Source organism: Theropithecus gelada, chromosome 16 (genome assembly GCF_003255815.1).
Source record: "Theropithecus gelada isolate Dixy chromosome 16, Tgel_1.0, whole genome shotgun sequence".
Classification (NCBI taxonomy): Eukaryota; Metazoa; Chordata; class Mammalia; order Primates; family Cercopithecidae; genus Theropithecus; species Theropithecus gelada.
The window spans coordinates 70596876-70623687 of NC_037684.1; the positions used below are offsets into that span (position 1 = coordinate 70596876).

Consider the following 26812-nt stretch of genomic DNA (forward strand, 5'->3'; position numbering starts at 1 on the left):
CCACTTCACTCCAGCCTGGGTGACAGAGTGAGACTCTGTCTCAAAAAATAATAATAATAAAATAATAACATTACTGCTGGTCAGTTCTGTCTAAACCACAGACAGGAGAGGGGGCATAATGAGGCATGTCTGACCTGCCATCCCATCATGACTGGGAACTCAGTTTTAAGTTTTTTCTGTGGTACCCTTGGCCAACAGGGAGTTCTTTTGGTTGGTGAGGGTGGGGTTAGGATTTTATTTTGAATTTACAGTGAAGAAAAAAAAAAAAAAAAAAACAGAAGAATGTGAAGTATCAGGAGCCAAAAGAGATGAATATCAAGCAGGACACAATGGTCAACAGTATCTAATGCTGCTGAGATCCTATGCAAGATAAGGACAGAAAAGTGTGCACTGGCTGCCTAGGGAAATCAGGGGACTCTGGGAAGATGGCATCATCCCAACTGTGCACAGCTTCCTCTTCCCTCCCAACCTCAATGCCAAATTCCTTCCAAGAGACAAGCAGCAGCCAAAAGCAAGTGTCTGAATTTTGCTACTACAGACTCATGGACAGTTGGGAGAGAAAGTGCTCTCCATTCCCATGAGGGTTCCGGTTCCTGGCCTTCCTGGCTCCAGAAAGTGTAAAGAGGTGGCCCAAGTCGTCTCTTTCCATTCCGATGGGAGTTCAAAGACATGGAGTCTTCCTTGTATGTTTCTGTAGGGAGTTGACAACCTTGCCTCACTGGCTGTAGGCTCTTGGGGACAGGCTGCTGACCCTGTCACCACTCAAGGCGGCACCATCTATTGTCCTACAGCAGCAGGAACGGAGCCCCATTGAAAGGACTTGGGGAACAGAGTAACACACCAAGGGGACCCAGCAGGCGGAGAGAGAAGGAGCAAGCAGAACCTTCACAAGAGATCCTTAAAAAATAAAGCTCTTGGGGGAAGACAAGACAAAGGAGCACAGTTTAGGACATTTAAGTATAACACAAACAAAACATTGTGAATTTTTTGTCTGTTTGTTTTTAAGACGGAGTTTCACTCTTGTTGCCCAGGCTAGAGTGCAATGGCACAATCTCCGCTCACCACAACCTCCACCTCCCAGGTTCAAGTGATTCTCCTACCTCAGCCTCCTGAGTAGCAGGGATTATAGGCACCCGCCACCTCGCACGGCTAATTTTGAATTTTTAGTAGAGATGGGGTTTCTCCGTGTTGTTCAGACTGGTCTCGAACTCCTGACATCAGGTGATCCGCCCGCCTCGGCCTCCCAAAGTGCTGGAATTACAGGCATGAGCCACTGTGCCTGGCTGAACATGGTGAATTTTTTAAACCCATAATTTGGAACAAAACATTCAGTAGATGGACCATGTAGACCCTGGTGAGTTCCAAACAAGTTGCTTGGAAGATCAAGTGAAAGAAATATTTCCAAGACCAGAGCAAAAATACCACAGGAAAAGAAAATAGGAAGGAAAAGATGGAATACTTGGCGTTAAGTCAAGGAGTTATAACAAGTAAAAAATAAAGATGCCAATGGGAGTAAACTGAATGGAAGGGGAGGCAATAGTTCAACCAACAAGAAGGAATTTACCTTGAGAGGAAGATTTGACTCTCTGGGTTGAAGAGTTTTACTAAATTCCTAAAAGGATTGTCAGGAACTTTACCTATCATAAGAAATCTGACAACTCCAAGAACAAAGAGAAATACTTACAAGTTTCTAGATAATGCAGTTACATAGAGGCAAAAAACCAATCAGACTGACACATAACCAAAAGTTTATAAAAATACATTTACAGACAACCAACATTTTGAAAAATTTATTAATTTCTTGCATATGTCTATAACAAACTTAAAGATACCCACTGTTTCCATTATCAATTGCTGCATAAGAAACGACCTCAAAACTTAGTGACTTAAGATGACAGTGTATTGTTTCTTGTGATCCTGTTGGCTAGCTGGGTAGTTCTTTTATGCATCCCACTTAGGTGGCAATGTTCATCTGGAGGAGCAGTTGGGAACTGACCTCAGTTGAGTGTCGGAGGCAGATGAGCTGGTTGGGCTTCTGTCTCCAAGAGATCCTTCATCATGAAGAAGGTGGTGGCAATGTTCCAATATGCCCCAATGCACAAGGGCTTCTTACAACTCCACTTGAGTCATGTTTGCTGATGTGTCATTGGACAAATCAAGGTGCATGGTCAAATCTGTGTCAAATGAAATCAGTGTGGGAGATGAAAATGTAAGGGTATAAATGCCAAGTGGTGTGGATTAATGAGGTCCGTTAATGTAACCATCTACCACAACCACCAGAAGAATAAAAATACCGTCTATAGCTTCCAAATCAGGAAAAGAACAAGGGGTGGAAATGCAGAAAACACAGTTCAACACAAGGTAGAAAATTAGGGGAAAAGAAGCAAAGATAAAGGGTGGCAAATAACATCTCAAATAAAATGGTAGAAATAAGTGCAACTACTTCATTATTTGCAATATAAAAAGGGAGTCAATTGTCTCTGTAATACTTTATTTAAAAATAAGTTATGAAGGCTAGTTGCAGTGGCTCACACCTTTAATCCCAGTACTTTGGGAGGCTGAGGCAGGTGAACTGCTTGAGCCCAAGAGTTAGAGACCAGCCTGGGCAACATAGTGAGACTCTATCTCTACAAAAAATAAAAAACAAAATTAGGTGTGGTGGTGTGCCTGTAGTCCCAGGTACTCAGGAGGCTGAAATGAGAAGATTGGTAGAGTCCAGGAGGTTGAGGCTGCAGTGAGCTGAGACAATACCACTGCACTCTAGCCTGGGCAACAGAGCAAGACCCTATCTCAAATAATAAATAAATACATAAATACATAAATAAATGTAAAATATTTGGATACTCGAATCACAGATGTTTGTTATATCACTTTCTGTGTTTTTAAAAACTATTCTTTAAATATTTCTGAATACATTGTTTAAAATGTATTGTTTAAAACTGAGTAAAAGAAAAAGGCATAGTTCGCAGAGGAATTGTATTTTAAATCTTATTAAAAAGTGAGGAGTAGACAATACAAAATGCTAGCAAGGATGTGGAGCAACGGGAACTCCCGTTTGTTGTTCATGGGAATGTAAAATGGTACAGCCACTTCCAAAGACAGTTTGGCAGTTTTTTACATATTCTTACCATAGGACCCAGAAATTGCTCTCTTTTATCTTTACCCAAATGAGTTGAAAACTTACATCAATGCTGAAAACTAACCGTAGATGCTTATAGCAGCTTTATTCATGATTACCAAAACTTGGAAGCAACTAAGATATCCTTCGATAGGCAAATGGATAAACAAACTGTGGCATCTCCATACAATGCAGTAAAATAAATGCACTATCAAGCCCTGAAAAGAGGACATAGAGTAACCTTAAATGCACACTACTGAGTGAAAGAAACCCATCTGAAAAGGCTACATCTTGCATGATTCCAGCCGTATGACTGTCTTAGTTCATTTGTGCTGCTACAACAAAGTGCCTGAGACTTGAGTAATTTACAAGGAATGGAAATTTATTTCTTACTGTCCTGGAGGCTGGTAGTCTAAAATCAAGGTGCTGATGGGTTCGGTGTCTGGCAAGGGCTGCTCTCCACTTCCATGACATTGCATTTGTTGTTGCATCCTCTGATGGGAGGTACACAGTGTCCCCTGTGGGAGGGACAGAAGGAGTGAAAAAGGACAAGCTCCCTGTTGAGCCTTTTCATAAGAGCACCAAGTACCATTCATGAGGGTAAAGCCCTCACAGCTCCATCCCCTCTTAAAGGCCACACTTCTTAACACCATCACATTGGCCATTAAGTTTCAATATATGAATCTGGGGACACATTCAGATCATAGCAATGTCATTCTGGAACAGGCAAAAATATGGAGACAGTGGTTGCCAGGGGTTAGTGGGGAGGGAGGGATGAACAGTGAGGGCACAGACAATTTTTAGGGCAGTGAAACTGTTCTGTATGGTGGATTCATGTCAGTATACATTTGTCCAAACCCCTAGAATATACAACACCAAAAGTGAACCCTAATGTAAACTGTGAACTTCCATTAATAATAGTTTATTAATATTGGTTCATCAATTGTAACAAATGTACCACGCTAATGCAAAAAGTTAACAGCAGGGGAAACTCTGTGTGTGTGTGTCTGTATGTGTCTGTGTGTGTGTGTCTGTGTGTGTCTGTGTGTGTGTGTCTGTGTGTGTCTGTATGTGTCTGTGTGTATGTCTGTGTGTGTCTGTGTGTGTATGTCTGTGTGTGTTTCTGTGTGTGTATGTCTGTGTGTGTGTGTCTGTGTGTGTGTGTCTGTGTGTGTATGTCTGTGTGTGTGTTTCTGTGTGTTTCTGTGTGTGTATGTCTGTGTGTGTGTCTGTGTGTCTGTGTCTGTATGTGTCTGTGTGTGTGTATGTCTGTGTGTGTCTGTGTATGTCTGTGTGTGTGTTTGTGTGTGTTTCTGTGTGTGTCTGTGTGTCTGTGTGTGTCTGTGTGTATGTGTGTCTGTCTGTGTGCCTGTGTGTGTGTCTGTGTGTGTCTGTGCATGTCTGTGTGTCTCTGTGTCTGTCTGTCTGTGTGTGACTCTGTGTGTGTCTGTGTGTGTGTCTGTGTGTGTGTCTGTGTGTGCCTGTGTGTGTCTGTGTGTCTGTGTCTGTGCATGTGTGTGTCTGTGTGTGTGTGTGCGTGTGTGTCTCTGTGTGTGTGTCTGTGTGTGTGTCTGTGTCTGTGTTAAGGGAGATATATGGGAACTCTCTGTACTTTCCACTCAATTTTTATGTAAACTGCTCTAAAAAATAAAACTTACTACAAAAAAAATTGCTGAGGAAGAATAATAATTCCCTAACTCTCAAAGAATTACAAATAACATGACCCTTCTGAAAAACAAGTAAGATTAAAGAATGGACATGTTCATATAAAATGCTAAAAAAAAAAAAAAAAAAAAAAAGAAAAAGAAAAAAGCAAGCTGCTGACAGATGGCAGAAAAGAGTGAAAGAGAAGAACAAAATGAAGACGTAAACAAATGAAAATAATTGAATTGTTCAGAGATCAACTAGACAGGCTAAAGGAAATGATACACACATTAAACATTGGAGAATATCTAAGATTTGAAACTATTGTACTGAAAAGTATAAGCATGAAAGACAAAGGAGATGTATTGAGTTCATAATTAGTATAGTCACATATTGCTTAATAACAGGAATATGTCTGAGAAGTGTGTGCTTGGTCATTTGGTGGTTGTACAAACATCACAGAGTGTATTTACATGAACCTAGATGGCATAGCCTACTACACACCTAGGCTGTATGGTACAGCCTATTGCTTCTAGGTTACAAACCTGTAGAGCATGTTACTGTACTGAGTACTGTAGGCAATCATAGCATGAGGGTAACTGTTTGTGTATCTAAGATACAGTAAAAACACAGTATTATAATCTTACGGGACCACTATCTTCTATGTGGTCCTTTTGTTGACCAAAAGGTTGTTTTGCAGCACACGACCGTATTCTGACAAATAGAATAAAACAAGCAAAATAGAAAAAAAAAGCCTAAAAATATACTCCTTAAGCAGTGAGTAAACCATGAAGGTGGAAACATATTATGTTTCAATTAAAATAGATACAGAAAAGTCAACCTCAAAATAGCTGCTAGTGAAGCTATTCAGCTTTAAAAGTAGCAGATAATTTGAGTCAAAGTTTTGGAAAAGCATGTTTTGCAAAGTTCTTCCCTTGAATTCAACTGTAAAGATGCCACCGAAGCGAGAGATCCCAGACTTTAGGGTGGGGAAAACACCAGAAGCCTTAGGAAGGTAGAAGGTTTTTGTATTTCATTGTGGGGAAGAAAAATGGTACCTAAAGTAGAAGGGGGCCAGTTGTCACCATAGGAAATAGGTGAAGGAGGAGCTTTGTTTCCCCACCACCTCCCCTACACGTAATTACAATGTAAGGATGCAGCAATTAGAAATTACAGTGCTAGCTGGGGTGTGGTGGCTCATGCCTATAATCCCAGCACTTTGAGAGGCCAAGGCAGGAGGATTGCTTGAGTTCAAGAATTAAAGATCAGCCTGGGCAACATAGTGAGACTCTGTCTCCACAAAATAATAAGCAAAATTAGCTGGGTGTGGTAGCACACACCAGAAGTCTCAGCTACTCTGGAGGCTGAGGTGGGAGGATTGCTTAAACCCAGAGTTCAAGGCTATAATGAGCCATGATGGCACCACTGCACTCCAGCCTGGGTGACAGAGTGAGACCCTGTCTCAAAAAAGAAAATAAAAGAAATAATGGTACCCTGAGCTCAGGTACTTGAAGTTTCCCTGACAGTGGGAGTCATCTGAAGTTAGTAGGAAGAAGGTTCCATAGGTAGTAGTTGAACTCCATTGACAACACCAGAGTTCCCCTTACCCTAAAAAAACAAGTGGAGCGGGCACAGGCTATGGCCTGGGATTTTTGTCCTTCCCAACTAAATATTATCTACTAAGCGGCTGATAGCCCCCAGGAACATGAGCTCACTGAGAAAAAAAATAGACAATTGAGGCATGCAAACTAACAGTTAAAAAATAGACACGCTGGATATAACACATATAGTGGTTGAAATAAAATATTCAGGCCGGGCGCGGTGGCTCAAGCCTGTAATCCCAGCACTTTGGGAGGCCGAGACGGGCGGATCATGAGGTCAGGAGATCGAGACCATTCTGGCTAACACAGTGAAACCCCGTCTCTACTAAAAATACAAAAACTTAGCCGGGCGAGGTGGCAGGCGCCTGTAGTCCCAGCTACTCGGGAGGCTGAGGCAGGAGAATGGCGTAAACCCGGGAGGCGGAGCTTGCAGTGAGCTGAGATCCGGCCACTGCACTCCAGCCTGGGTGACAGAGCGAGACTCCGTCTCAAAAAAAAAAAAAAAAAAAAAAAGAAATAAAATATTCAATGGGCCAGGCGCGGTGGCACACGCCTGTAATCCCAGCACTTTGGGAGGCCGAGGTGGGCGGATCATGAGGTCAGGAGATCCAGACTGTCTTGGCTAACACGGTGAAACCCCATCTCTACTAAAAATACAAAAAATTAGCCGGACGTGGTGGCGGGTGCCTGTAGTCCCAGCTTCTGGGGAGGCTGAGGCAGGAGAATGGCGTGAACCCGGGAGGCGGAGCTTGCAGTGAGCTGAGATCCGGCCACCGCACTCCAGCCTGGGCGACAGAGTGAGACTCCGTCTCAAAAAAAAAAAAAAAAATTCAATGAATGTGAGAAATTGCAGAATGAATACAAAGAATGAACTAGCAACATCCTTTGCCAGTAGAGAACAAAACAAGTTTCATTCAATTCTAAGTGGAAAGAAATAGTACATTTTAACCAAAGATTCTCTACTCCGTCAAATTTTTCATCAAGTATTAAAGGCAACAGACAGATGTTCTCAAGCAGGTAAGACAACAAAAAATACAGCATCAATGAATACTTCTCAAACAACAAACAATAACCAATCATTCCATGATCGCCAGCCAACTATAATGTAGCAAAAATGAAGTTCTCAGATTTCTTGGCTCCTGTGAGTCACATAAACATAAAACTGAAAGTAGAGTACTCCAGGAATTGTAGTTAAGACTACAAATATTATCAATCGTGATAGAGTAAAATAAAATGTACACTGCTTCATTTTTTTAAGTTGGAAGGATGAAAGCAAGTATGTATGCTTATTTACCTACTTTTTAAGATTAAGGAGTGAATAAATGCTGTCAACAGGGAAAATGTGTAGTTTTAAAAATGAGTCCAGACACAACCATTGTACTTTTTTTTTTTTTCTTTTGAGACGGAGTCTCACTCTGTCACCCAAGCTGGAGTGCAGTGGTGCGATCTCAGTTCACTGCAACCTCCGCTTCCCAGATTTAAGTGATTCTCCTGCCTCAGCCTCCCAAGTAGCTGGGACTATAGATGCACACCACCATGCCCAGCTAAGTTTTGTATTTTTAGTAGAGACACGGTTTCACCGTGTTGGCCAAGATGGTCTCAATCTCTTGACTTCGTAATCCGCCCGCCTCGGCCTCCCAAAGTGCTGGGATTACAAGTGTGAGCCACCGTGCCTAGCCTGTACTTTCTTCTTAACTTTAGAGGTACCATTTAGGAAACCATACTCCCATAGCATTAGAGCGGCTCTGATGCCCGCCCGGAAGGGAGGGCTCTGGTCCCGGCCTCGCAGCAGCAAGACAGCCTGGAGGAGTGGAGCAGGGGGCAGTCGCGGAAAGGAAAATGTGTTTGGAGGTAAGGAAAGCATAAAGAGACATTTATAACTTCGATCATTTTTAAGTTGTCGTTACTTATAGTCAATGTTTCTAAGAAACATACACTGATAGACAGCAATCACCCACACCACAGAACATTGCTCTTTAATGCTGCCATTTGGGAAAGGAAAAGAGGGGAGGAGAGGAATGTATACTTTTTTGCTTATATTCGCAAACAATGTTTGGCAGTTTGGGGTCAGAGTCATATTCTGTATTTCTTACACATTCGATCCTTTTCAGGGCATGTATAAATTTTTCATCACTGAAGAAAAAAACTAGCTTAATAAAAAGAAAATGACAGGTGAAAGGTAAAAACTGTTCATACATTTTGCTATGAAGAGAAGCAAAAAAAAAAAAGAGTATGTTTGGATACTGATGGGAACCATACTATAGAGGAGAGGTGCAGGTTGAGTTCCTTGGGAAGTGTACAGGAAGCATATAAACCAATGCATATAGCACCCGCACCTGTAGAAGGGAGGAGGAGGAAGCAGGCGTGGGCAAGGGGAGAAGATCAGCTATGATGGAGCCCAACATCCTTTGCCCGACTCACAAGAAGCTCTAGAGATTGAACAGCCCTTCGGAGATGTCCGAAGTTGGGTTGAGAAGAGGAAGCCTTTAGCTTCTACATCAGTCACTGGCTAGGGGTCACCTGGGAAGCAGCATACCTGCCCTTCAGCCTAGCTGCTCTCTGCAATGGTGGAGAGGCGGGCTGCAGGAGGCCACGTTGACAGCATGCCAGTGGCTAGGGCAGCAAGTCCTTCACTGATGCAGTGCTGGTGGCCCATCAGTGTCCACCACAGGGAGATGGCTCAGGGACAAGGAGATGGCAAAGGCTGAGAAGCAAAGCACTATTGAGGTTCACTGTCTGTTGGAATTAGCCTGCAACTTCCTCCCCTATGACAAGTGTGGAGTGCCAACTGGTGTGGAGGTTTGGTGGTGGAAGGGATAGATCATCCCCTGTCAGCATCTACATGCTCAAAGACACTTTGAGAAATGTTATCTCTTGCAGGACAGAAGGCTAAGAAATGTTTGTCTCAAAGACTGGGAAAGCAGGCCTCCTGGGGACACTTAGGAGAGTGGCAGAGCACCTTTATGTGCTTGTAGGAGTGAGAAAATTAAAGCAGGACCAGTCATCTCTATCACGTTTCCCTCCATCAACTCCGTGGCTCAGGCCAGGAAAGTTGAAGGCAGAATTGTCCTGGAGGATTTCCAATGCTAGAAGCATCATGGAGGAAGAGAGGGGCTGGAGGTATTTGTAGGAGAAGAGGACAAATGGAGGACCACAGGTGGCTGGGGGTACTGAGGCTCAGAAGTATTCTACAGCTTGACTAGACTCGGAAAAGCAAGGCAGCTCTGGCGTATCATATGCCGGTAAATAGAGGAGCATGTGACTTACAAAGGGGCTGGAGGAGAAGAGGGCACCCAGGAACGGCATAGTGCCTTGGCTCTGGTGAGTGGGAGCTGTCCTTGCCGTCCTAGGCCTGAAGAGGGAGGAGAACAATTGTAACAGAACCAGGTGATTGTCAGGCTGTGCGGAGAGGACTTCCTGACAGGGGCCTGGACTTCCAGGTGAGGGAAGCAGCCAGCCCTTCAGGAGACAGCCTGCGGAATAGGGGCCTGCCCCTCAGTCTCCCCATCCTTCCATTCCCTGCCCCATTCTCTGGGAGACAAGGGAGGCTCCGGCCCAGACAAGGATGCCGCGTGGAAGAAGAATTTGAAATCAGCCCACACCTCTACTCCTCATGACACAAGTCATCAAACCAACCTGAGTGTCAAAATCTTATTGATAGGCCAAGAGCAGTCATCCTTCGCCTGTAGTTTGCAGAGGGCTCCTCATACATGGCAGCGCTTCCTGTGACAATGTCAGAGGGTCCAACTGGGACTGGAGAGTGCACCATTCCCAAGGCGCAGTGGGAGCTCGCTCTGGGAAGCGTTCATTCCCTCTCCGCAGAGCCTTCCAGCCACTCTTGCAAGGAATTTCTCATCCCTGTCGTCGGCTTGCCCAGCGGCATTCGCGGGGCTGCGCTAGTGCCGGTCTCTGGCCAGGGATTCCTGAGACATCGAGGAGCTCTGACGACCGCAGCCTCCCCACTAACCCCCAACAAAGGTACAGCGGGAGTCCAGGCCGAGATAAAGTTCCCTTCCCAGTCCACTGGGGAGACAACTGGCCGCGGCTGCCCCTTGCTCCGCTCGCGGCTGTCCCGCAGCTGCGAGACCGGGGCCAGAGCGCTCCCTTCCGGGCGGGCATCGGAGCCGCTGCGGCGCCGACCGCCCTTCACGCCCGGGCCGCCGAAGAAGGCGGAGCGAGCTGGCAGCTGCTAACCCCCGAGGCGCCGCCTCGCTGGCTAGGGGCGCGGGAGGAGGGTCCGGATTCCGGTGGCAGGAACGGGGGCTCTGGGCCACCGGTTCAGGCGGCCCCAGGAAATGCCTGCTTTGCGGTCCGGCAGAGGGTGTGGGGGAGCTCGGCCCCGGCGGGCGGCTGTTGGGGAGGCGGAGCTGGCCGCAGGGCCGGAGCAGCTGCGGAGCCTCGCATCACGAGCCTAGAATCTGAGAAACTTCAGGCGGAAAATACTGCGGGGATCTTTTGGCTCAAGTCTCCCATTCTACAGATGTGAAATTTTAGAGTGACCCTATTGGGGTCGCACAGAGGGTTGTTGGCAGCAGTACCTGGGGAAAGAGGGAGAGGAGAGAGCCCCTGTGGCGGCCCTGCCCGGTCCTAAAGAAGAGGGGCTGCCTCCCAGATGCCCTCAGAGGCCCTAGCTGCGCACCCCATTAGGTAATACCAAACAAATCCACCAAAATAAAACACAAACCATATAGGCGTGCTGAAATAGAATTCTCTCCTTTCTCCATTTCCAACTGCAAACATTTTGAATGAGTTTATCAGAGGTAAACCTTTCCCTCGGTTTTAGTGGTGGCAGTTTGATGATGCCCAGGGTCCAAGCGTGGGGACCCCCGCACTGCTGAGCTAAAGGTTAAGGGCAGAAGCTCAAACTGGGTTCACGGTTAATTTGGCTACCAATTCTGTCCAGGTTTGAGCCTTGGGTTCTGCATCTGCGGAATGGGAATATGGTTGGGAGAGGTAGCGCTTGCCAAGGTTGAACCAAGAGCGACCGCTGAGCGTGGGAATTTCACGGCGCAGCCTGCGGCTCTCTAGAGCAATGGGAGGATCAGCTGGATGAGCCAAAGGGCCAAAGCGTGAGTTCGCCGCCCAGGTCGTCCTCTGGCGCCGCTTCCCAGCCCGCCCGGGAGCTGTCCAGGCCCCAGACGACCCTCCAGCGTTGTGCCGGGAAGGCCCCGCGGCACGGTGAGCACCGCGAACTCCCTTATCGTTCTCAATAGTGAGAATTGAATGGACGCCAGGTGGGCCCCGCCCGAGACTCAGCTGTGGGAGCTCAGCTCTGCTCTGCAGTCAGAACAATTTCCGACGCCCACATCTTTACCTCTACTCCCTCCTTCCCTCAATCCACCCCCGGAAAAAAGAAATGTCAAATGTATTCAGCTGCCTCGATTTGTAATTGCTCACTTATTAGACTGTACTAATCCTCAGAACAGGGACCTTTTTTATTGGGATTATCAAAATCCTTAAAACACGGGAAGACTCACACCCAGGCAGGCCTGAAGTTAGCCACATGGGAGCTACAATTCGCCTCACACACACCTATACAACATGAATTTTCCACCTAAATAACATAAAATTTGAAGACACTCCCTACGGAGACACTATTTTCTCCTCACATTTCCAAGTAGAGTCGGGTTAGTGCTCAGAAATATATTTGTTCTCATGTTTTAGAAGTTTAAAATAAATGAATTAGATTAAAAAATTAAGAGCGAATAAGTCATTTCGAAGAACAAACACAACCTCCCAGTGAGAGAGGGAAAGAAAAGCTAGAAAGAAGTTATTGCTGAGAATATAAAAGCGGAAGGGAAATACTCTGCCTCATTTATTTCTCCCTCAACAGTTTTGTAAGAAAACGTCTTGGGCTCAAAGTAGTTGCAAAGAAGTGTCCCGTAGCACAGCCGGGGCGCACCGGTCCGGTGCTGGCGGCTGTGCTATCTGAATCCTCTCTGACCATTACCGCTGCTCAGGCACATTTTCAAACCAGAGGTGCTAACGTCAATCTGGATTTCTCAGTCTGCTTCCGAAGGTGGGGGACCGGGACCCAGGGTGGGGCTGCGTAAACTCGGGGACACTTGGGAACATTTACTCAGGAAGTGAGAGGAGCCGGCTGCTGGCGGCTGGTCCTGGACAGCGTGGTCGAGGGACCAGGGCTCAGGTTGGTTCCGCTGCGCCAGCCTTCGCCGACAGTGATGTAAGTACAGTGCGGGCGGCGGCTCCCGGTGAGTCACTTCGTGAGTGACAGTCAGTCCCGGGGGTCGCGCTGGGGTCAGAATCAGAAGGAATGTTCTGTCCCCGGAACCGCTTGCAACCGGGAGTTGGAGGTCCTCTGGCCCCGCAGAGGCTGGGTTGCAGGCATCGAAAACTTCCTGAACACGACCAGTACGAACTTGATCTTGAGCTTCCGAACTCCAAACGCCTGGGCAAGAATTCAGCAAAGCGTAGCACCGCTCACCCGCACTTCCCCCAGCTAGCGGTTGCTGTTTCTTGGAAGACGCGCTTATCCGCCCCGTCCTGGGTGAGTGGGTCATTTTGCCAAAGAAAATGTGGTTGGGGGTGCCTTCGAGTAGACTTTCACTATTAAATAAGTGCACCTCAGTCATGGATTTGTTCCAAATTGATGTCTGACTTTTAAAATAGCGGTGGCGAGTGACAACACGAAATAATCAGTGTCACGGGTTAGCAAATCAAACTGTCTCCTAAATTATGGCAAATGTTGGCTTTATATCTATTCAGGGAAAAGGGGGAGATGGAAAATTTTCTCAAACCTAAAGTCTCCAACAAACTCATATCCAGATAAAACTTCCTACACGTGACTCCCACACACACGTTTCGACCAGGAAACTTTCATTTACCAGACTCTCTCTTCCTGTTAATTTCTCCTGTCTCTTTTCCCCTCCCCAACCTACTTTCGGCAGTTTGGAAGGCTGGAGATTTTTGTTAAGGACACTTTACACTGATCTCAGTTAACTGGCAGGCCAAGCTAACCAGGCAAAGAAGGAAAGACACACACACACACACACACACACACACACACACACGACAGCGATTTCCAAACACTCTTTCTGCTTTAACTTCCTAATCCCGTGCCTGTTCAGGAAGGGCCTCCGAATAAGTCTCCGGCGTGGGTTGGGGAGGGGGGTTCGAGTGCCTAGTGCATCTCCGGCCCTGCTCTCCCTCCTCCAACCGCCTCCCTACTCTGCAACACGTAAGCATCACGAAACCTCCTGCGAAACATCTGGATGGGGACTCGTGTCCCAACATCTGGGCAACTACCGCCAAGGCTGACTTCTAGGGAACGAGTGCGGAAATGCATGCGGGTGCCGGAACGCACCACTCAGTAGGGTAGGACCTCTCCCAGCGCTCGGTCACTGCAGTATTCTTCCCACCGTCTGCTCCTGTCACCAGCCCCTAACTCCGCCCCTCTGGGACCGCCCCTTGTTCCGCAGCCAATGGCAATCCCCGACCGCCCTACACCGCCCAGAAGCCTTTCCACACCCCCACGTCTTGGGAGAGGGTTGGCTGCTGAGAGCTCGGCGAAGTGCCTGTATTTGCATGGCGTTCGGGATTTTTTGGTAGGTAGAGCAGCCCGTCACTCTGGAAGGCTGGGACCGCCCACTCCACCTCGGTCCCCAGCTCTCTTCCTGCGCAGTTCGCCTCCGCAGCCTCTGCGGGGAAGTGCCGGGGCTGCTCCAGGCTCAGTTCTTAGGACTGCAAGGAGGCAGCCCCGGCGTGCGGCGGGGCGCACCGTCTAGAGTGGCCAGGGCGCGGGAGTGCAACGTCCTCCAGGCCCCGAGCGCGTCGTCGCGCCCCAGGAGCAGACCCTCGGCCAGCAGTTACCGCCGTCCCGACTTTCCGTTGCAGTTGCAGCTCCTGCCGGGCAATATGTCAAGAGCCGCCGCCGCTACAGCTGCCGCCGCCACCTGGGGAAGAGCAGCAGCAGCAGCGGCGGCCGCGGGCACGCGGGGGCAATAAACCCAGCCACACAGGCGTCCAGCGGGCCGGGAAACCCTCTCTGCGCTCACTGCCTGGCGGGACCCACGCCATGTGCTGAGCCATGCCCCTGGTCGCGCCCGCGGGCAGCGCATGGGGCAGCGCCTGAGTGGCGGCAGATCTTGCCTCGATGTCCCCGGCCGGCTCCTACCGCAGCCGCCGCCGCCCCCGCCGCCGGTGAGGAGGAAGCTCGCGCTGCTCTTCGCCATGCTCTGCGTCTGGCTCTATATGTTCCTGTACTCTTGCGCCGGCTCCTGCGCTGCCGCGCGGGGGCTGCTGCTGCTGGGCTCCGGGTCCCGCGCCGCACACGTCCCGCCAGCCCTGGCCACAGCTCCGGACGGGACGCCCCCCAGGCTGCCGTTCCGGGCGCAGCCAGCCACCCCACTGGCTTCAGGCAAGGAGATGGTCGAGGGCGCTGCGAGCCCTGAGGAGCAGAGTCCCGAGGTGCCGGACTCCCCAAGCCCCATCTCCAGCTTCTTCAGTGGGTCTGGGAGCAAGCAGCTGCCGCAGGCCATCATCATCGGCGTGAAGAAGGGCGGCACGCGGGCGCTGCTGGAGTTTCTGCGCGTGCACCCCGACGTGCGCGCCGTGGGTGCGGAGCCCCATTTCTTCGATCGCAGCTACGACAAGGGCCTCGCTTGGTACCGGTGAGTTTCCCTGCCAGGGGCAGGGTCTCCATCGTCGATTCAGACCCTGAGCGAAGGGAGACATGGCGTATGATAGGGAAGTGGCAGTGTTACCGCTTCGGACCACCCGGGGCGGGGCAGGGAAACCACCGCAGATTGCGCCGCGCATCCTGTCTGGGTGCGGTGAGGGTTGCGCTCCGCTCGGTTCTCGTCACAACACCAGAAAGTTCTCGCGGAGCACTGGCGGCTCAGTGGTCTATGGTGCCCTTGAATTAATCAGGCGACCTCGCCGCAAAGAAGAAGGGCAGCGTCTGAGACCGCGCTCAGCAAAGCGAGCCACCCTCCAACTATGGCGGTATCCGACTCGAATAGTATTTTATGACCCGTCTTAAATTTTTCCTCCCGGAGCCCGAGACGCTGGGAATGTTCTGCGCCCCTTTGGTTGGTCTCCGCCCTCAAAGAACTTCTAGAGCAGCTTCTGCTTCCCAGATGGGGAGAGGGGGTGGGGGCCGTGGCGTCCCGCCGAGGCTGCAGAGTCTGTTAACTTTTTGTTACAGTCCGCCTGGTTACCGGAACCCCAAGGGGGTCAGACCCGCCTAGCTCGCGAGCTGCCTGGGCTCGGGAGGGTGAGCTGGGCGGGTGGCCCGGTACCTCCGCCTGGCGGGCGGGCGGGCGGCGCGCAGAGCGTGGAGTTGTGCTGGTCCCTGTCGGGCAAAGGCGCGCACTGCAACCGGCTGGAGCGGCGCGCGGCTTTGAAGGCGTCCGGGCCCCCGGGCACCGCCGCCCGTTTCCGCCTCCCTGGCCTCGGTGCTGGGATAGCGAAAGCAAGGACGCGTGTCTCCGCGGGGCTTTTACAGGTCCGGGGCAAAGAATATTCGGGGGCCCATTGATTGAGAAATGAGGGTTGCTTTGAGGTCGCGGTTTCCGGAAATTCTGTTCTCGACTCGGGTTGCGGGTCAGGTTCCAAAGGGACAGCGGCCCCCGGGTCATAATCACTACCTCTGCCCACTGCTTTCCGCAGCTGCTGGTCTTTGGGGTGAGCTGTTGGGATTCCCGAGCTTCGGGTAAGGCGCGAGTGGGCAGGAGATCTAGATTTCGACCTCCAGTAACTGTCTTCAACCAGGGGCCCAGGTACCGACCTTTTTGTTGGGGTCTCCACCCGCAACCCCAGCCAACACGACGTTCAGGCACCCCTCCAGGCCCAATTAGCTTCACAGAGGCTCGAGACTTGGGAAAACAAAAGAGGAGAAGAGAACTGAACCCCTCTCCTTGTGCCCACCCCACTCTCGGGACCTGGGTGGGATGGAGAATAAAAGAGGGCTGACCCCGCGGATTAAAACCACTCCCTTCCCAGCCTCGTCCTACCCCTTCCCCTTTGTCCTTAATGTTTTTTATTATTGTCAGGAGTTGCCCAAGTCTCGAGCTTTAGCCAGCTGTGACAGTCACCCTTCCCACCGTTCCCGGGCTGTGACCCATTCTCGGGATACTGGTGGACAAGAATGGGGGCTCTGGAGTCCGACGCCTGGATTCACGTCCCGGTTAGTCGCGTGAACCTCAGTGCTCTCATCTGTGCAGTGGGAATAATGCAAGTTCTGGGCAGGGATGGGAAGAGTGAATGAGCTGGTACGGTAAGGTGCCTCGCAGGCACGTGAGGACCTCTCTAATTGTTAGCTATTGTCATCGATTGTATTGTTATTACTTCTACCACCACCACTCCCCCTCCTCCTGGGATGGTGATTCCAGGGCCGGGCGGCAGGCTATAACTAGCGCCCTTCCAGGTGGAACCCGCCAGAGCCTCGAGGCAGCCTAGGATTTTCTGAGATCAGACACACTTGGGGCCGGGTTGGGAGGAACTGGCAGGAAAAGGACTGAACCCTTAATGTCAGGCGGTTTTGAAGCACCTGGGGCAAGCTATGGAAATCCCCACAGGAGGGCTCACGCAGTCTCTTAGGCGGCTGCCCTCCACCTGCCACGTTCTTTTTGATTGACTCAAAAACGCTGAATGAAGAACGAAGTCGCATGGAAACCCTCGCCGCGCGCCAGCAGCGGAGAGCGCAGCCCGGGAGGTTCGGGTGGGTACTTGCGCCCGGGGGGCTGCTCTGCGAGCGGCCACGCACGGCGGCTGGACCTAGGGGGTCGCAAGGGCTTAGCTGGGCCGCCGGAGGCGGGAGGTTCTTCGTCCTCCCGAGCCATCTCTCTGAACTGACAAGCAGGACTCCCGGGTCCAGGAGGCACAGGGCCCGGGGCGGTGACCCAGCGGACCGGGCGGCCGGAGGAGCCCACTGTAAATGCCGCAACTGGCCCCAAACACTGCGTTCCTGGACTGCACCAGCAGCGCCTGGCGCGGCCGCAGGGTTGGTGGATATTTTCTAAGGGGGAAAAAAATATTTTAAATGCTATCTGTTTACTTTAAAATTTTTAATTACTTAAGAATAATGAATGGATGTCTGGGCAAAGATATGGACGTCACAATTATTTTGAAGGCGACCTTTTTAACTTTAAACAGACCACGCCGCCAGGAGGAGACTCCTGACCCAGAGCGCTTTACCTGAAATCTGGTGCGCAGAGTGCACCCTTCGCCCGCGTTGGAGTTCTCTCCTGTCTGCCAAGCTTTGCTCCTTGCCAGAGGTGTGCGCCATTGTACCTCCGCTCTGTCCCTGCAGTCAGGCAGCCAATTGGAGAAGAGTATAAATAGTAATTAACCAGGGAGAGTTGTAATTCAGAAACCTGGTTAAAACAAGTCCTCAAAAACTAGAGAATATGAGAGTGGGGAGACATTTTGAAGGCATTAAGAACAAAAAACGATGGGCACGGATGGTTGAGTCTGAGGATCAGCATCGTAATCTGTTAGAGAACGAGGTCGTGGCTGTGTCTGGGAGTCGTTAACGGGTTTAATCGGTTGATACACAGCCTGCTAGTGGCCTAACCAGTAGCCCAGGGCCTGGCAGATTTGCATGACATCTCGGAATTTGATTGCTCTTCCTTCCACTTGGCAAAAGGAGACACCATCAGCAGGATCAGGAGGGGTCACGGAGAGATGGAACCCACCGAGGTGGTGCCCAGAGCTGACCGTGCCACTGGCCAGAGAGTGGGAGCCTTTCTACCTCCTTGACCCCGCAAAAATCAAACGTGCTAGTACGGAGTGTCCATCCACACTGGAACTGCAGTTGGTTTTAGTCTGCGATGATGACTCTTCTCGGTTGACTTTTCCAATTCGTTATGCAACCCTCTTGAATCAGGCCTCCCAAACTCAGCAGGCACCACAGAGAGGTTCATCAAGCAGGCTGGTGAAACTGGGTGTTATCTCCTGTTCCATGGGTACCCCATAGTGTTTGGGAAACATGGGGCTGTGTTTCAGGACAATTTCACATATGCCAAGGTGGAGAAAGCACCTGCCCTGTACATTTACACTTGGGATGTTAATTTAAACTTTGAATGGTCAAAAAAATAAATCTGTAACTTTTAAAGTTTCACTTTGTGATTTTACTGAAGTGTTGGTAAATATTCTGAAATTTTAATGACCTCCGTTTGGGAATTAAGTTAGCGAAATATTGCGTAATTATCGTTTGTTATACAAAAATATGCCTTAGACTGTACAGCGGCAGAAACTCCCTTTACCACCTCTGCCTCCCTTTCCCATTCTGGGTTATACAAAATAAGCTGACACTTTAATGCTCTGGCCAACATTAAACAAAGTATATTGTGTGTGTGTGTGTGTGTGTGTGTGTGTGTGTGTGTGTGTGTGTGGCATAATAATGGTGGTAGCTAACACTTACCGAATGTTTTCCCTATGTGCCAGGCACTGTTTCAAGTTTTACAGGATTAGCAAATTTAATCCTCATTGCAGTTCTGTGAAGTAGGTACTTTTACAGATGAGGAAACACAGGCACAGAGAGGTTAAGCAATCTGCCCAAGATCTCACAGCTGGGAAGAACCAAAGCTGATATATCAACCCAGGCAGTTCTGCTTCAGAGATCATTCTGGATCATTCTGGATCACGCTTCCTCGCTTAAGTGATCGAAGCGGGATATTTATCATATAGCATGGGTCCAAAACTGAGTTTGCCTTAGAAGAGTTTGACAGCTTTCTGACATGCCTTTAGTGGTCTCAGTGCAGACTGCAGATTTTGTCATTCACTTGAAAACAATATCAGCCCCCAAACAGGCTAGTTACTACATCTAACATTGGTTAATAACTAGAGTGAGGATAATCACACCACTGTGTCAGTTTCATTTTTCTGCAAAGGACAGTTAGAATCAAGGGAGTCACTAAAATGACAAAAAATCCCTCAAGCATCCGGACAGAGAAAACATAGTGAGTGTCCCTCTTGAGATTTATCTTCTGCCATTTGCCCTTTTTAAGGCTGGGAAGTTGTGGGGTTAAATGACATGTTCCAGAACTTCGTGGAATTAATTTACTCATAAAAAAGAGTGCCCTCAAATCAAGTCCATAATTAACTTGTACTGATTAATCAGCAGACAATTACAGCTAACACTTTCAGCAGATTTTTTTAGAATGAAAATAGAAAACTCTGTAACTTCAGAAATCTCTCTCTTGAAGGCTAATAGCTGAAAATAGCAATATTCCCTACATTTTCAATGTAACAAATGCTGAGAAAACAAAACTGCCCCCTATTTTTCTAGTCTACTTCAGAAAACCTGGTAGCAAAGAATGTTTCTGTCTTCACCGAGGGAAATTTAAGATAAGATCTGATTGGGGATAATCCATTTTGAAGTAATTGCACTCTCTCAGTCCCAGAGTTTAAACCAAGTATGTAACTCACTTCCAAGATGCTGGGTGAAGATTAAAAAAAAAAAAAAATCTACATTTGTATGCAACAATTTGAAATACAAACCATCATGTTACAAAGCTGTCAAGATTTATTAGCAAGACAGTGGAGCATGTGTTGAACTCTGTTTTTAATTAGGCACCTAAATTAGACCATAAAATGGTTGATTAATCTTCTACAAGTTGAAGGGAAAATATAACATAAATTAACCTAATCATAAGTGTTTTCCCAGATGCTCTGAGTTAATAAAATAGTCAAAATTTAATAGCAACCCATTTGTTTTAGATAAATATGATGCTAAAATATATGAATTAGATTACACTTATTATCTTCCAAATGATATGTTATTATTGAACAGGTCTCTAAAAATTAGGTTGCAGTACATGTCTTCAAAAATATTTATCAAAATAGAATACTACAAGTAGGAATTACATGTTGGCTAAACTAGATTATGTTTTTTAATGGAATCTGATAATTGAAAATTTATAATTTAGCACAGACTAGTATTTGTGAAAGATAGTTTTCCAGCTCAAGTTGTATTGCTTGAAACTTTAGAATGACCTGTCACAGCTTCTGAGTTTCTAGTTTGATGTTTTAGTCTGAAAAAAAAAAAAAAAAAACTTTTTAATATTTTGAAAAGTCAATGTCACATAACCTCATCCCACATATGTATGCTAATTTATCTTTTGGTTTATAATATGTTGTAGGAATAAGGTTTTCTGGTTATACGAAATGACTCCTTGAATCACTAAAATTATTTATAATTAAAAGCATACCAGGAATTTTTAAAAAGACAAACTCACCAGTCAGCTAGTTTTATGAATCAGGGAGGTGGCATTTATTTAAAGCTTCAGAACTGAAATACGTGACTCAGGCTGCTTGCCGACTGGTTTCTATGTCAGTAGTTTTTTGAATACTTTATGTTCTCACTCTATGAACATGGAAATTAAGTTGATTGACAGAAACACAAAATGCCTACTCTAAAGGCAGGGCATAATGAGCATTTCTTTTGCTGTGAATAGAGTTAGTTTCCAAATAGGGCGCTACCTCTCTCATTTAACAGTCGATGATTTCAGACAGTAAGAGAAATTTCAATCCTAGGCTGTTGGGACAGTCAGGAATTCCAGCAAAATGAGTCCCCCAAGTATGTGGCATATTTTAAAGGGTAATGAAAACAATATGCTGCCTACCTCGAATGAAAACATTTACCATGACCGAAAAGAAATGAGATACTGATATCTTTGAAAACTAATTGTAAGTAGAGCATGAAACTTTTTATATATTTAAAACATTACCTTGTTGGAACTCTCGGGTTTCTCTCAAACTATGCCAAAATAAAACTAACATCAAATAAAACTGATGTTCGTGCATGCTGATTTTTATTTCTGATTTTTTCTTGTCAAGAGATTTGGGGAAAAGTTTAGGATGTGAGAAGCAATTACCATCTTAATAAAATGATAATAAATAATTTTTATGGCAACCAAGAGGCTATGTGTTAAAATACTGCTAATGCTAATAAAACCCACCATTAATTTTATTTGTACATAGATAAAAGTGGTATAAATTTCCTTTATAAGTTCTTTTAAATACAAATTTCACACAATTTCTGTAACCTGAAAAATATCAAAAATATATTTTTACTGGCTCATTCAGAAAATGTACTTCACTGTGTCGTGGATGAAACATGTTTAAATAGCAAAGTTGTACTGCACAGGTTTTGCCTCCCAAAGATTGCTGTTTGTAAAAATTATGAGTGCGTATCTTTAGATTTAGAGCTGGTTGAAGAGTACTGTCCGAGCGGAGTTTATATTTTCCGGACAGCAAAAAAAAGTACACCCACCATACAGTGTTGGAATAAGATATTTTTGTTCTAAATATGGCAAATGTGAACAAATAAGACTCTGGTTTAACATCAAGTTGATTGTGTTTCGGCCCAGACTCTCTCGCCAAGGGGTCACTGTTTTAAACACCATTGCCTAGAATGTGAACGATTCCATGTGTGTCCGTGAAGCACCTTACACGTAGGATTCAGAATCCCTGTTTTCTCCCAAGTCTTTTGCCCCACACTACTTAACACTGTCACCCTTGCTTAGAAACCCATAAAATGCTGAAAGATAGTTCTGGGCAACTTGAGGTTTGAGAAGCAAATGGAGAGTGAAAGAAACATTGGGAAGAGCAGTGAGAATCCCACTCGTGATTTAATGAATGGAGCGGGGGGAGAGAGCCGCCCCCCATTTTCAGGTCTGGGGACGGAAGTGTCCAGCAGGGCCCCAGCGGCCCACGACGTTGCCACGTGTCCGCTCCTTTCGGGAGCAAGGGGGGCGTCGGCTTGGACATTGCGTTGTGGAAGGGTAGCCGGGGGCGCTGCCACGGGCTGGGAAAATGGCTCCGAGTCGCCTGGCCTCGGGCATCAATCGGCGAGGCCCTGGTGTCGCGCGGGATCGCCGCCTCTGGCCCGGGGGCCGCTGAGCCGGAGACAGATGGCTGAGCTTCCCAGTGCGGGGGCAGGGCTGGCAGCCGAGACTGGGGCCGCCTCCCCCGCCCCTCTGCCGGCCGGGTCGTCGGCCGTGGCCACGTGACCAGCCCCGCCGTCCGGCCTCACCTGTTGGGCTGAGCCTGGCTCAGCGGCCCGCACCCGAGGTGGGCGGTGCCGGCGGGACCCGTCTTCTTGCTGATTGGGTGGAGGGGTGCGGAGAGACCAATGGGGTTCCGCCTGAGAGGAGAACCCCGCCCAGAGAGGCGGGCTGAGCGGGTGCGCCCCGCCCCCGCCGGTGCTGGCCTGGCTGTTACCCTGCTCAGCTTCGACTCCGTGCTGCTGATTTGGTCCTGAGCTGCCTTCGCTTTCCAAGTCGAGCCTATCAGCTGATCTATTGTACTCTCTTCCTTTGGTTCCTCTCTCTTTGTCCTGTCTGCACCCTCCTGCACAAATTCTCCTGTTTTCTGGAGCGGAGATGTGTGTTCCCCGAATGTTCGGCTCCCGAGTCCTGCAGGGAGACCGCCTCGCCTTAGGCAGCCCTCGCCGGCAGGACGTGGGCCCTAGTGGATTCTTTACAGCCAGAGAGGACACTTCGGCTTTTTCCGACCTTATTTTGGATCTGGGAAGCGGGCGGGGTCGCTGGCAAGAAAGTGAATTTAGTTGAGTCAGTTTGCAAAGAGCACGCTTTTCGTTTCTCCCTTTCCCCGCCCCCTTTTCTCTTTGGGGGAAAGAAATGGATAATCCTTTTTCCACCCACTTCTATAATGGGTGCCTGTAAGGCGATTCCGCAGATTCGGGAGATAACATAGAATACCTTGATTTCCATAATTTGGCCCATTAAGTGACTGGTTGAAGAGAAAGTGAGAAGGACTGGGATGGAGGGGAGAGGAGAGGAAGAAAAGGCCAGTAAGTCTCAAGCCCCCTCCCGATTCCTGAATCTCACCTGGACTCAGACCGAGTGGTCCGCCCTCTCCCCAGCACCTTCCCCGCTGCTCACTCCTGTAAGGCTAGTCCTCCTAACCCTAAGCCGTGTGCACAGGGCCCTGCAGCCGCTCCTACCCGGAGGAGGGGAAGGAAGGCTCTCCTGGACAGCCTCAGAGGGGAGAGGGGATCTCTGCTCGTGGGCACTGATAAGCCCACCCATTTCTAGTGCTGCCCAAGGTGGACTCAGCCCACAAACGCCCCAGCCCCAGCCTTTGCGGATAGGCTTCCTCCGTGGTGCCAAGAACTCTTGTGGATTTGAAAAAGGCAACCTTTTTCCTCGCGTTTCTAAAGGCCTATGAAAAGGGCACGTCGGGAAGTGCACATAAGACGTTGAACATTGTTGCATGAGATGTTGAAGAAATACAAAATTTCGTGATTACTTCCATTAAAAAAGTACAATTTCCCTGGGGAGAGACACACACAGAGCACACAATTAGAGACCAGTAACTCTCTTCCAGGTAGCTCCTGGTGCCGTTTCCTAGCTGAGCAGCCTCTCCCTGCCCGTCCTGGCCTTGTGCACAGGAAACTCTCCTGGCTGGGTCCAGCCCTTCCTCTTGATGTGCTATGGGGCTGGTCCCTGGTGCCCTCTTCTCTGATTGTTCCAGTCTGCCTCCGGGCACTTAGCATATGCTAGTGCTGCCAGTTGACACAGATACACAAAGCAGTAAACATCCTGTTCCCACGGAAGATCCCCAAGTGTGTGGGTGGATGAGTGTGGCACGTAATGGGGTAAAGAGAGAAAGGCAGTCATCATTACCTTATCATTGATTTAAAATACTTATTAATGGAGGAAGCCAAAGGTGACCATTTAAAATCCTTTTCTATAGTCAATGAATAATACATTCGTGTAAATCGTGTTTACTTACTTTTTCACTCATCTAACAAGGATTTATTGAGCACTTTTTAAAAAATATATTTTTTTTTTTATTTTTAAGACGGGATCTTGTTCTGTCACCTAGGCTGGAGTGCAGTGGCACAACCTCTACCTCACGGGCTCAGGCGATTCTCCCACCTCAGTCTCTCGTGTAGCAGCGACTACAGGTGCACACCACCATGCCTGGCTAATTAAAAAAAAAAAATGTGTAGAGATGAAATCTCACTATGCTAGCCCAGGCTGGTCTCAAACTCCTAGACTCAAGCAGTTCGCCCTCCTCAACCTCCCAAAGTGCTGGAATTACAGGTGTGAGCCACCATGCCAGACCCAGACCATATTTTTAGAGCCGTTTTAGGTTCACAGCAAAATTTAATAAAGTACACAGATTTCCCAAATACTCATCACTCCTACACACACACAGCCTCCCACTATCAACATGCTCTACCAGACTGGTACATTTGTTACAACTGATGAACCCGCATTTGACACATCATCACTCAGGGTCCGCAGTTTACGTTAAGGCTCACTGTTGGTGTTGTACATTGCATGGGTTTGGACAAATGCGTAATGACCTGTATCCCACATTGTAGTAGCATTCAGGGTAGTTTTACTGCCTCAAAAATCCCATCGGAGCACTTGCTCTTATCTAGTGCAAGGCAGCACTTAAAGCACTGAGGAAGTACAGGAGCCATGAACTTGTCCCTGAGAAGCGTGTTTTAGTCAGTGGACTGACATCTACGGGCTCGAGGAGATCTCCAGGCAATTTAAGCCTGATTTTTTATTTTTATTTTTGAAATCATTAGTCCTACTAAATTACTGGTAAATCTGAAAACCATTGGAGGAGGAAGCAGAAGCATGAGATAAGGTAGTACGAATTTTCAAATGTGATTTTTGCATTTTACTTTTCCAGTAGCTTTCCGAAGAGGGCTAAGGAGGTAAGAAGGGGCCAGAAAGTCAGCGACTGTGTGATTTTAAAAAAAGGAAAAAAAAATATGTCTTAGCCTCAGTATGCGAAAACTTGCTGCGTGCAGGCGAGTGGGCCAGGAGCTTACTTAATCTTAACAGTGATGCTTCCTGTGTGATTTCCGTTATTTTCCAAGGGAGGAAACGGAAACTCACAGAGATTGCCTAAGGTCATACAGCTGTATCTGTAGGTGGCTCTACCTCTTGGACCTAAGGAAGAAGGGAATGACTCCCTGAGGGCCTTTCAAACTCCACAACTTGGAGGCTGTCTACCTGGCTGCAATTCAATGCCATGTTCCTTCTGGACCAGTTTAAGCCATCTCTTCTGTTGTTTCTTTCCTCCCAAAGATGTAGACTTTTCCACTTAAAAGCATTTGCAAGGTTCTGGTTTTTTTCATCCATTTTTCTGTCCCTATTCTCTTTTACTCCCCACACTGGTTCCTAGCCTGTCTCTGTTGCTGTGATGCCCATGTTGATGGTGGCAGTCTTCAACCACGCCATCCGTGTGTCAACCCAGCACTTTCCTGCCATCCCTGTAGCCTTTGCCCCAACATCTGTGCATTTGACTCCCCTTCTCTGATTGAAGCCTGCTCCCATCCCCTCCTCTACAAACTCATCCCTTCTCTCCCACCTGCCCTTTGCGCTGCCCCCCACAACCACGCCACTCAGATTCTCAGCTCTTGGGATCACACTGACACGCCCCCTCCAACATTTTATACTCTGGGGCCCGTTGCTTCTGAGCTATATTGTCCAGCACCGTGAACGCCCCACCCGTGGAGACACTGGGTTTTGTACAGTCACCAGCAGTGTGCATGAAAATGTCTTTTTTTTTTTTTTTCCAAGACAGAGTCTTGCTCTTTCAACCAGGCTGGAGTGCAGTGGCATGATCTCGGCTCACTGCAACCTCCGCCTCCTGGGTTCAAGCAATTCTGCCTCAGCCTCCTGAGTAGCTGGGATTACAGGTGCCCACCACCACACCCAGCTAATTATTGGTTTTGTTGTTTTTTTTTTTTTTTTTTTCAGTAGAGACGGGGTGTCACCATGTTTGGCCAGCCTGGTCTCGAACTCGTGACCTTGTGATTCGTCCGCCTTGGCCTCTCAAAGTGCTGGGATAACAGGCGTGAGCCACTGCCCCTGGCCAAAAATGTCTTATATAAAGCTGATCCGGCCCATCCCAACTTCATGCGGTCCACGGAGAACTTGGCCCTTACTTACTCTGCAGCTGCTAGCTCTGCTAGTCACCACCCTTACCTGTGCCAAGACGGCTTGCGTGCATTGTTTCTCTGCAGGACATCCTCTTCCTTGAAGCACCAGTTAATTTAGCTCTCCCTACACAAAAGGAGAAACCTCAGAGAGATGGCAGCCCGCATATGAACACCACTCTCTTAACCACTTCTGGACATGGCTTTATTTTATACCTTCCCCAAGACTTCCCCCCTTCATTTCTTTTTTTTTTTTTTTTTTTTTTTTTTTCTGAGACGGAGTTTCACTCTTGTTGCCCAGGCTGGAATGCAATGATGTGATCTCAGCTCACTGCAACCTCCATCTCCCAGGTTCAAGTGATTCTCCTGCCTCGGCCTCCCAAGTAGCTGGGATTACAGGCGTACGCCACCACACCTGACTGACTTTGTATTTTTAGTAGAGGTGGGGTTTCACCATGTTGCCCAGGCTGGTCTCGAACTCCTGACCTCAGGTGATCCACCCACCTTGGCCTCACAAAGTGCTGCGATTATAGGCATGAGCCACCGCGCTTG

General features: G+C 48.2%; 1 protein-coding gene across 1 annotated transcript in view; it reads left to right on the forward strand.

Annotated features, from left to right (window-relative positions):
* Window positions 1–13970: 13970 nt before the first annotated feature.
* HS3ST3B1 (heparan sulfate-glucosamine 3-sulfotransferase 3B1) overlaps window positions 13971–26812 on the forward strand; it is a 50329-nt gene continuing 37487 nt past the window's right edge. Inside the window, exon 1 of the mRNA XM_025363685.1 lies at window positions 13971–14993. Within this exon, the coding sequence (XP_025219470.1) occupies window positions 14440–14993 (554 nt within the window). The 5' untranslated portion in view covers window positions 13971–14439. The remainder of the gene's footprint in view (window positions 14994–26812) is intronic.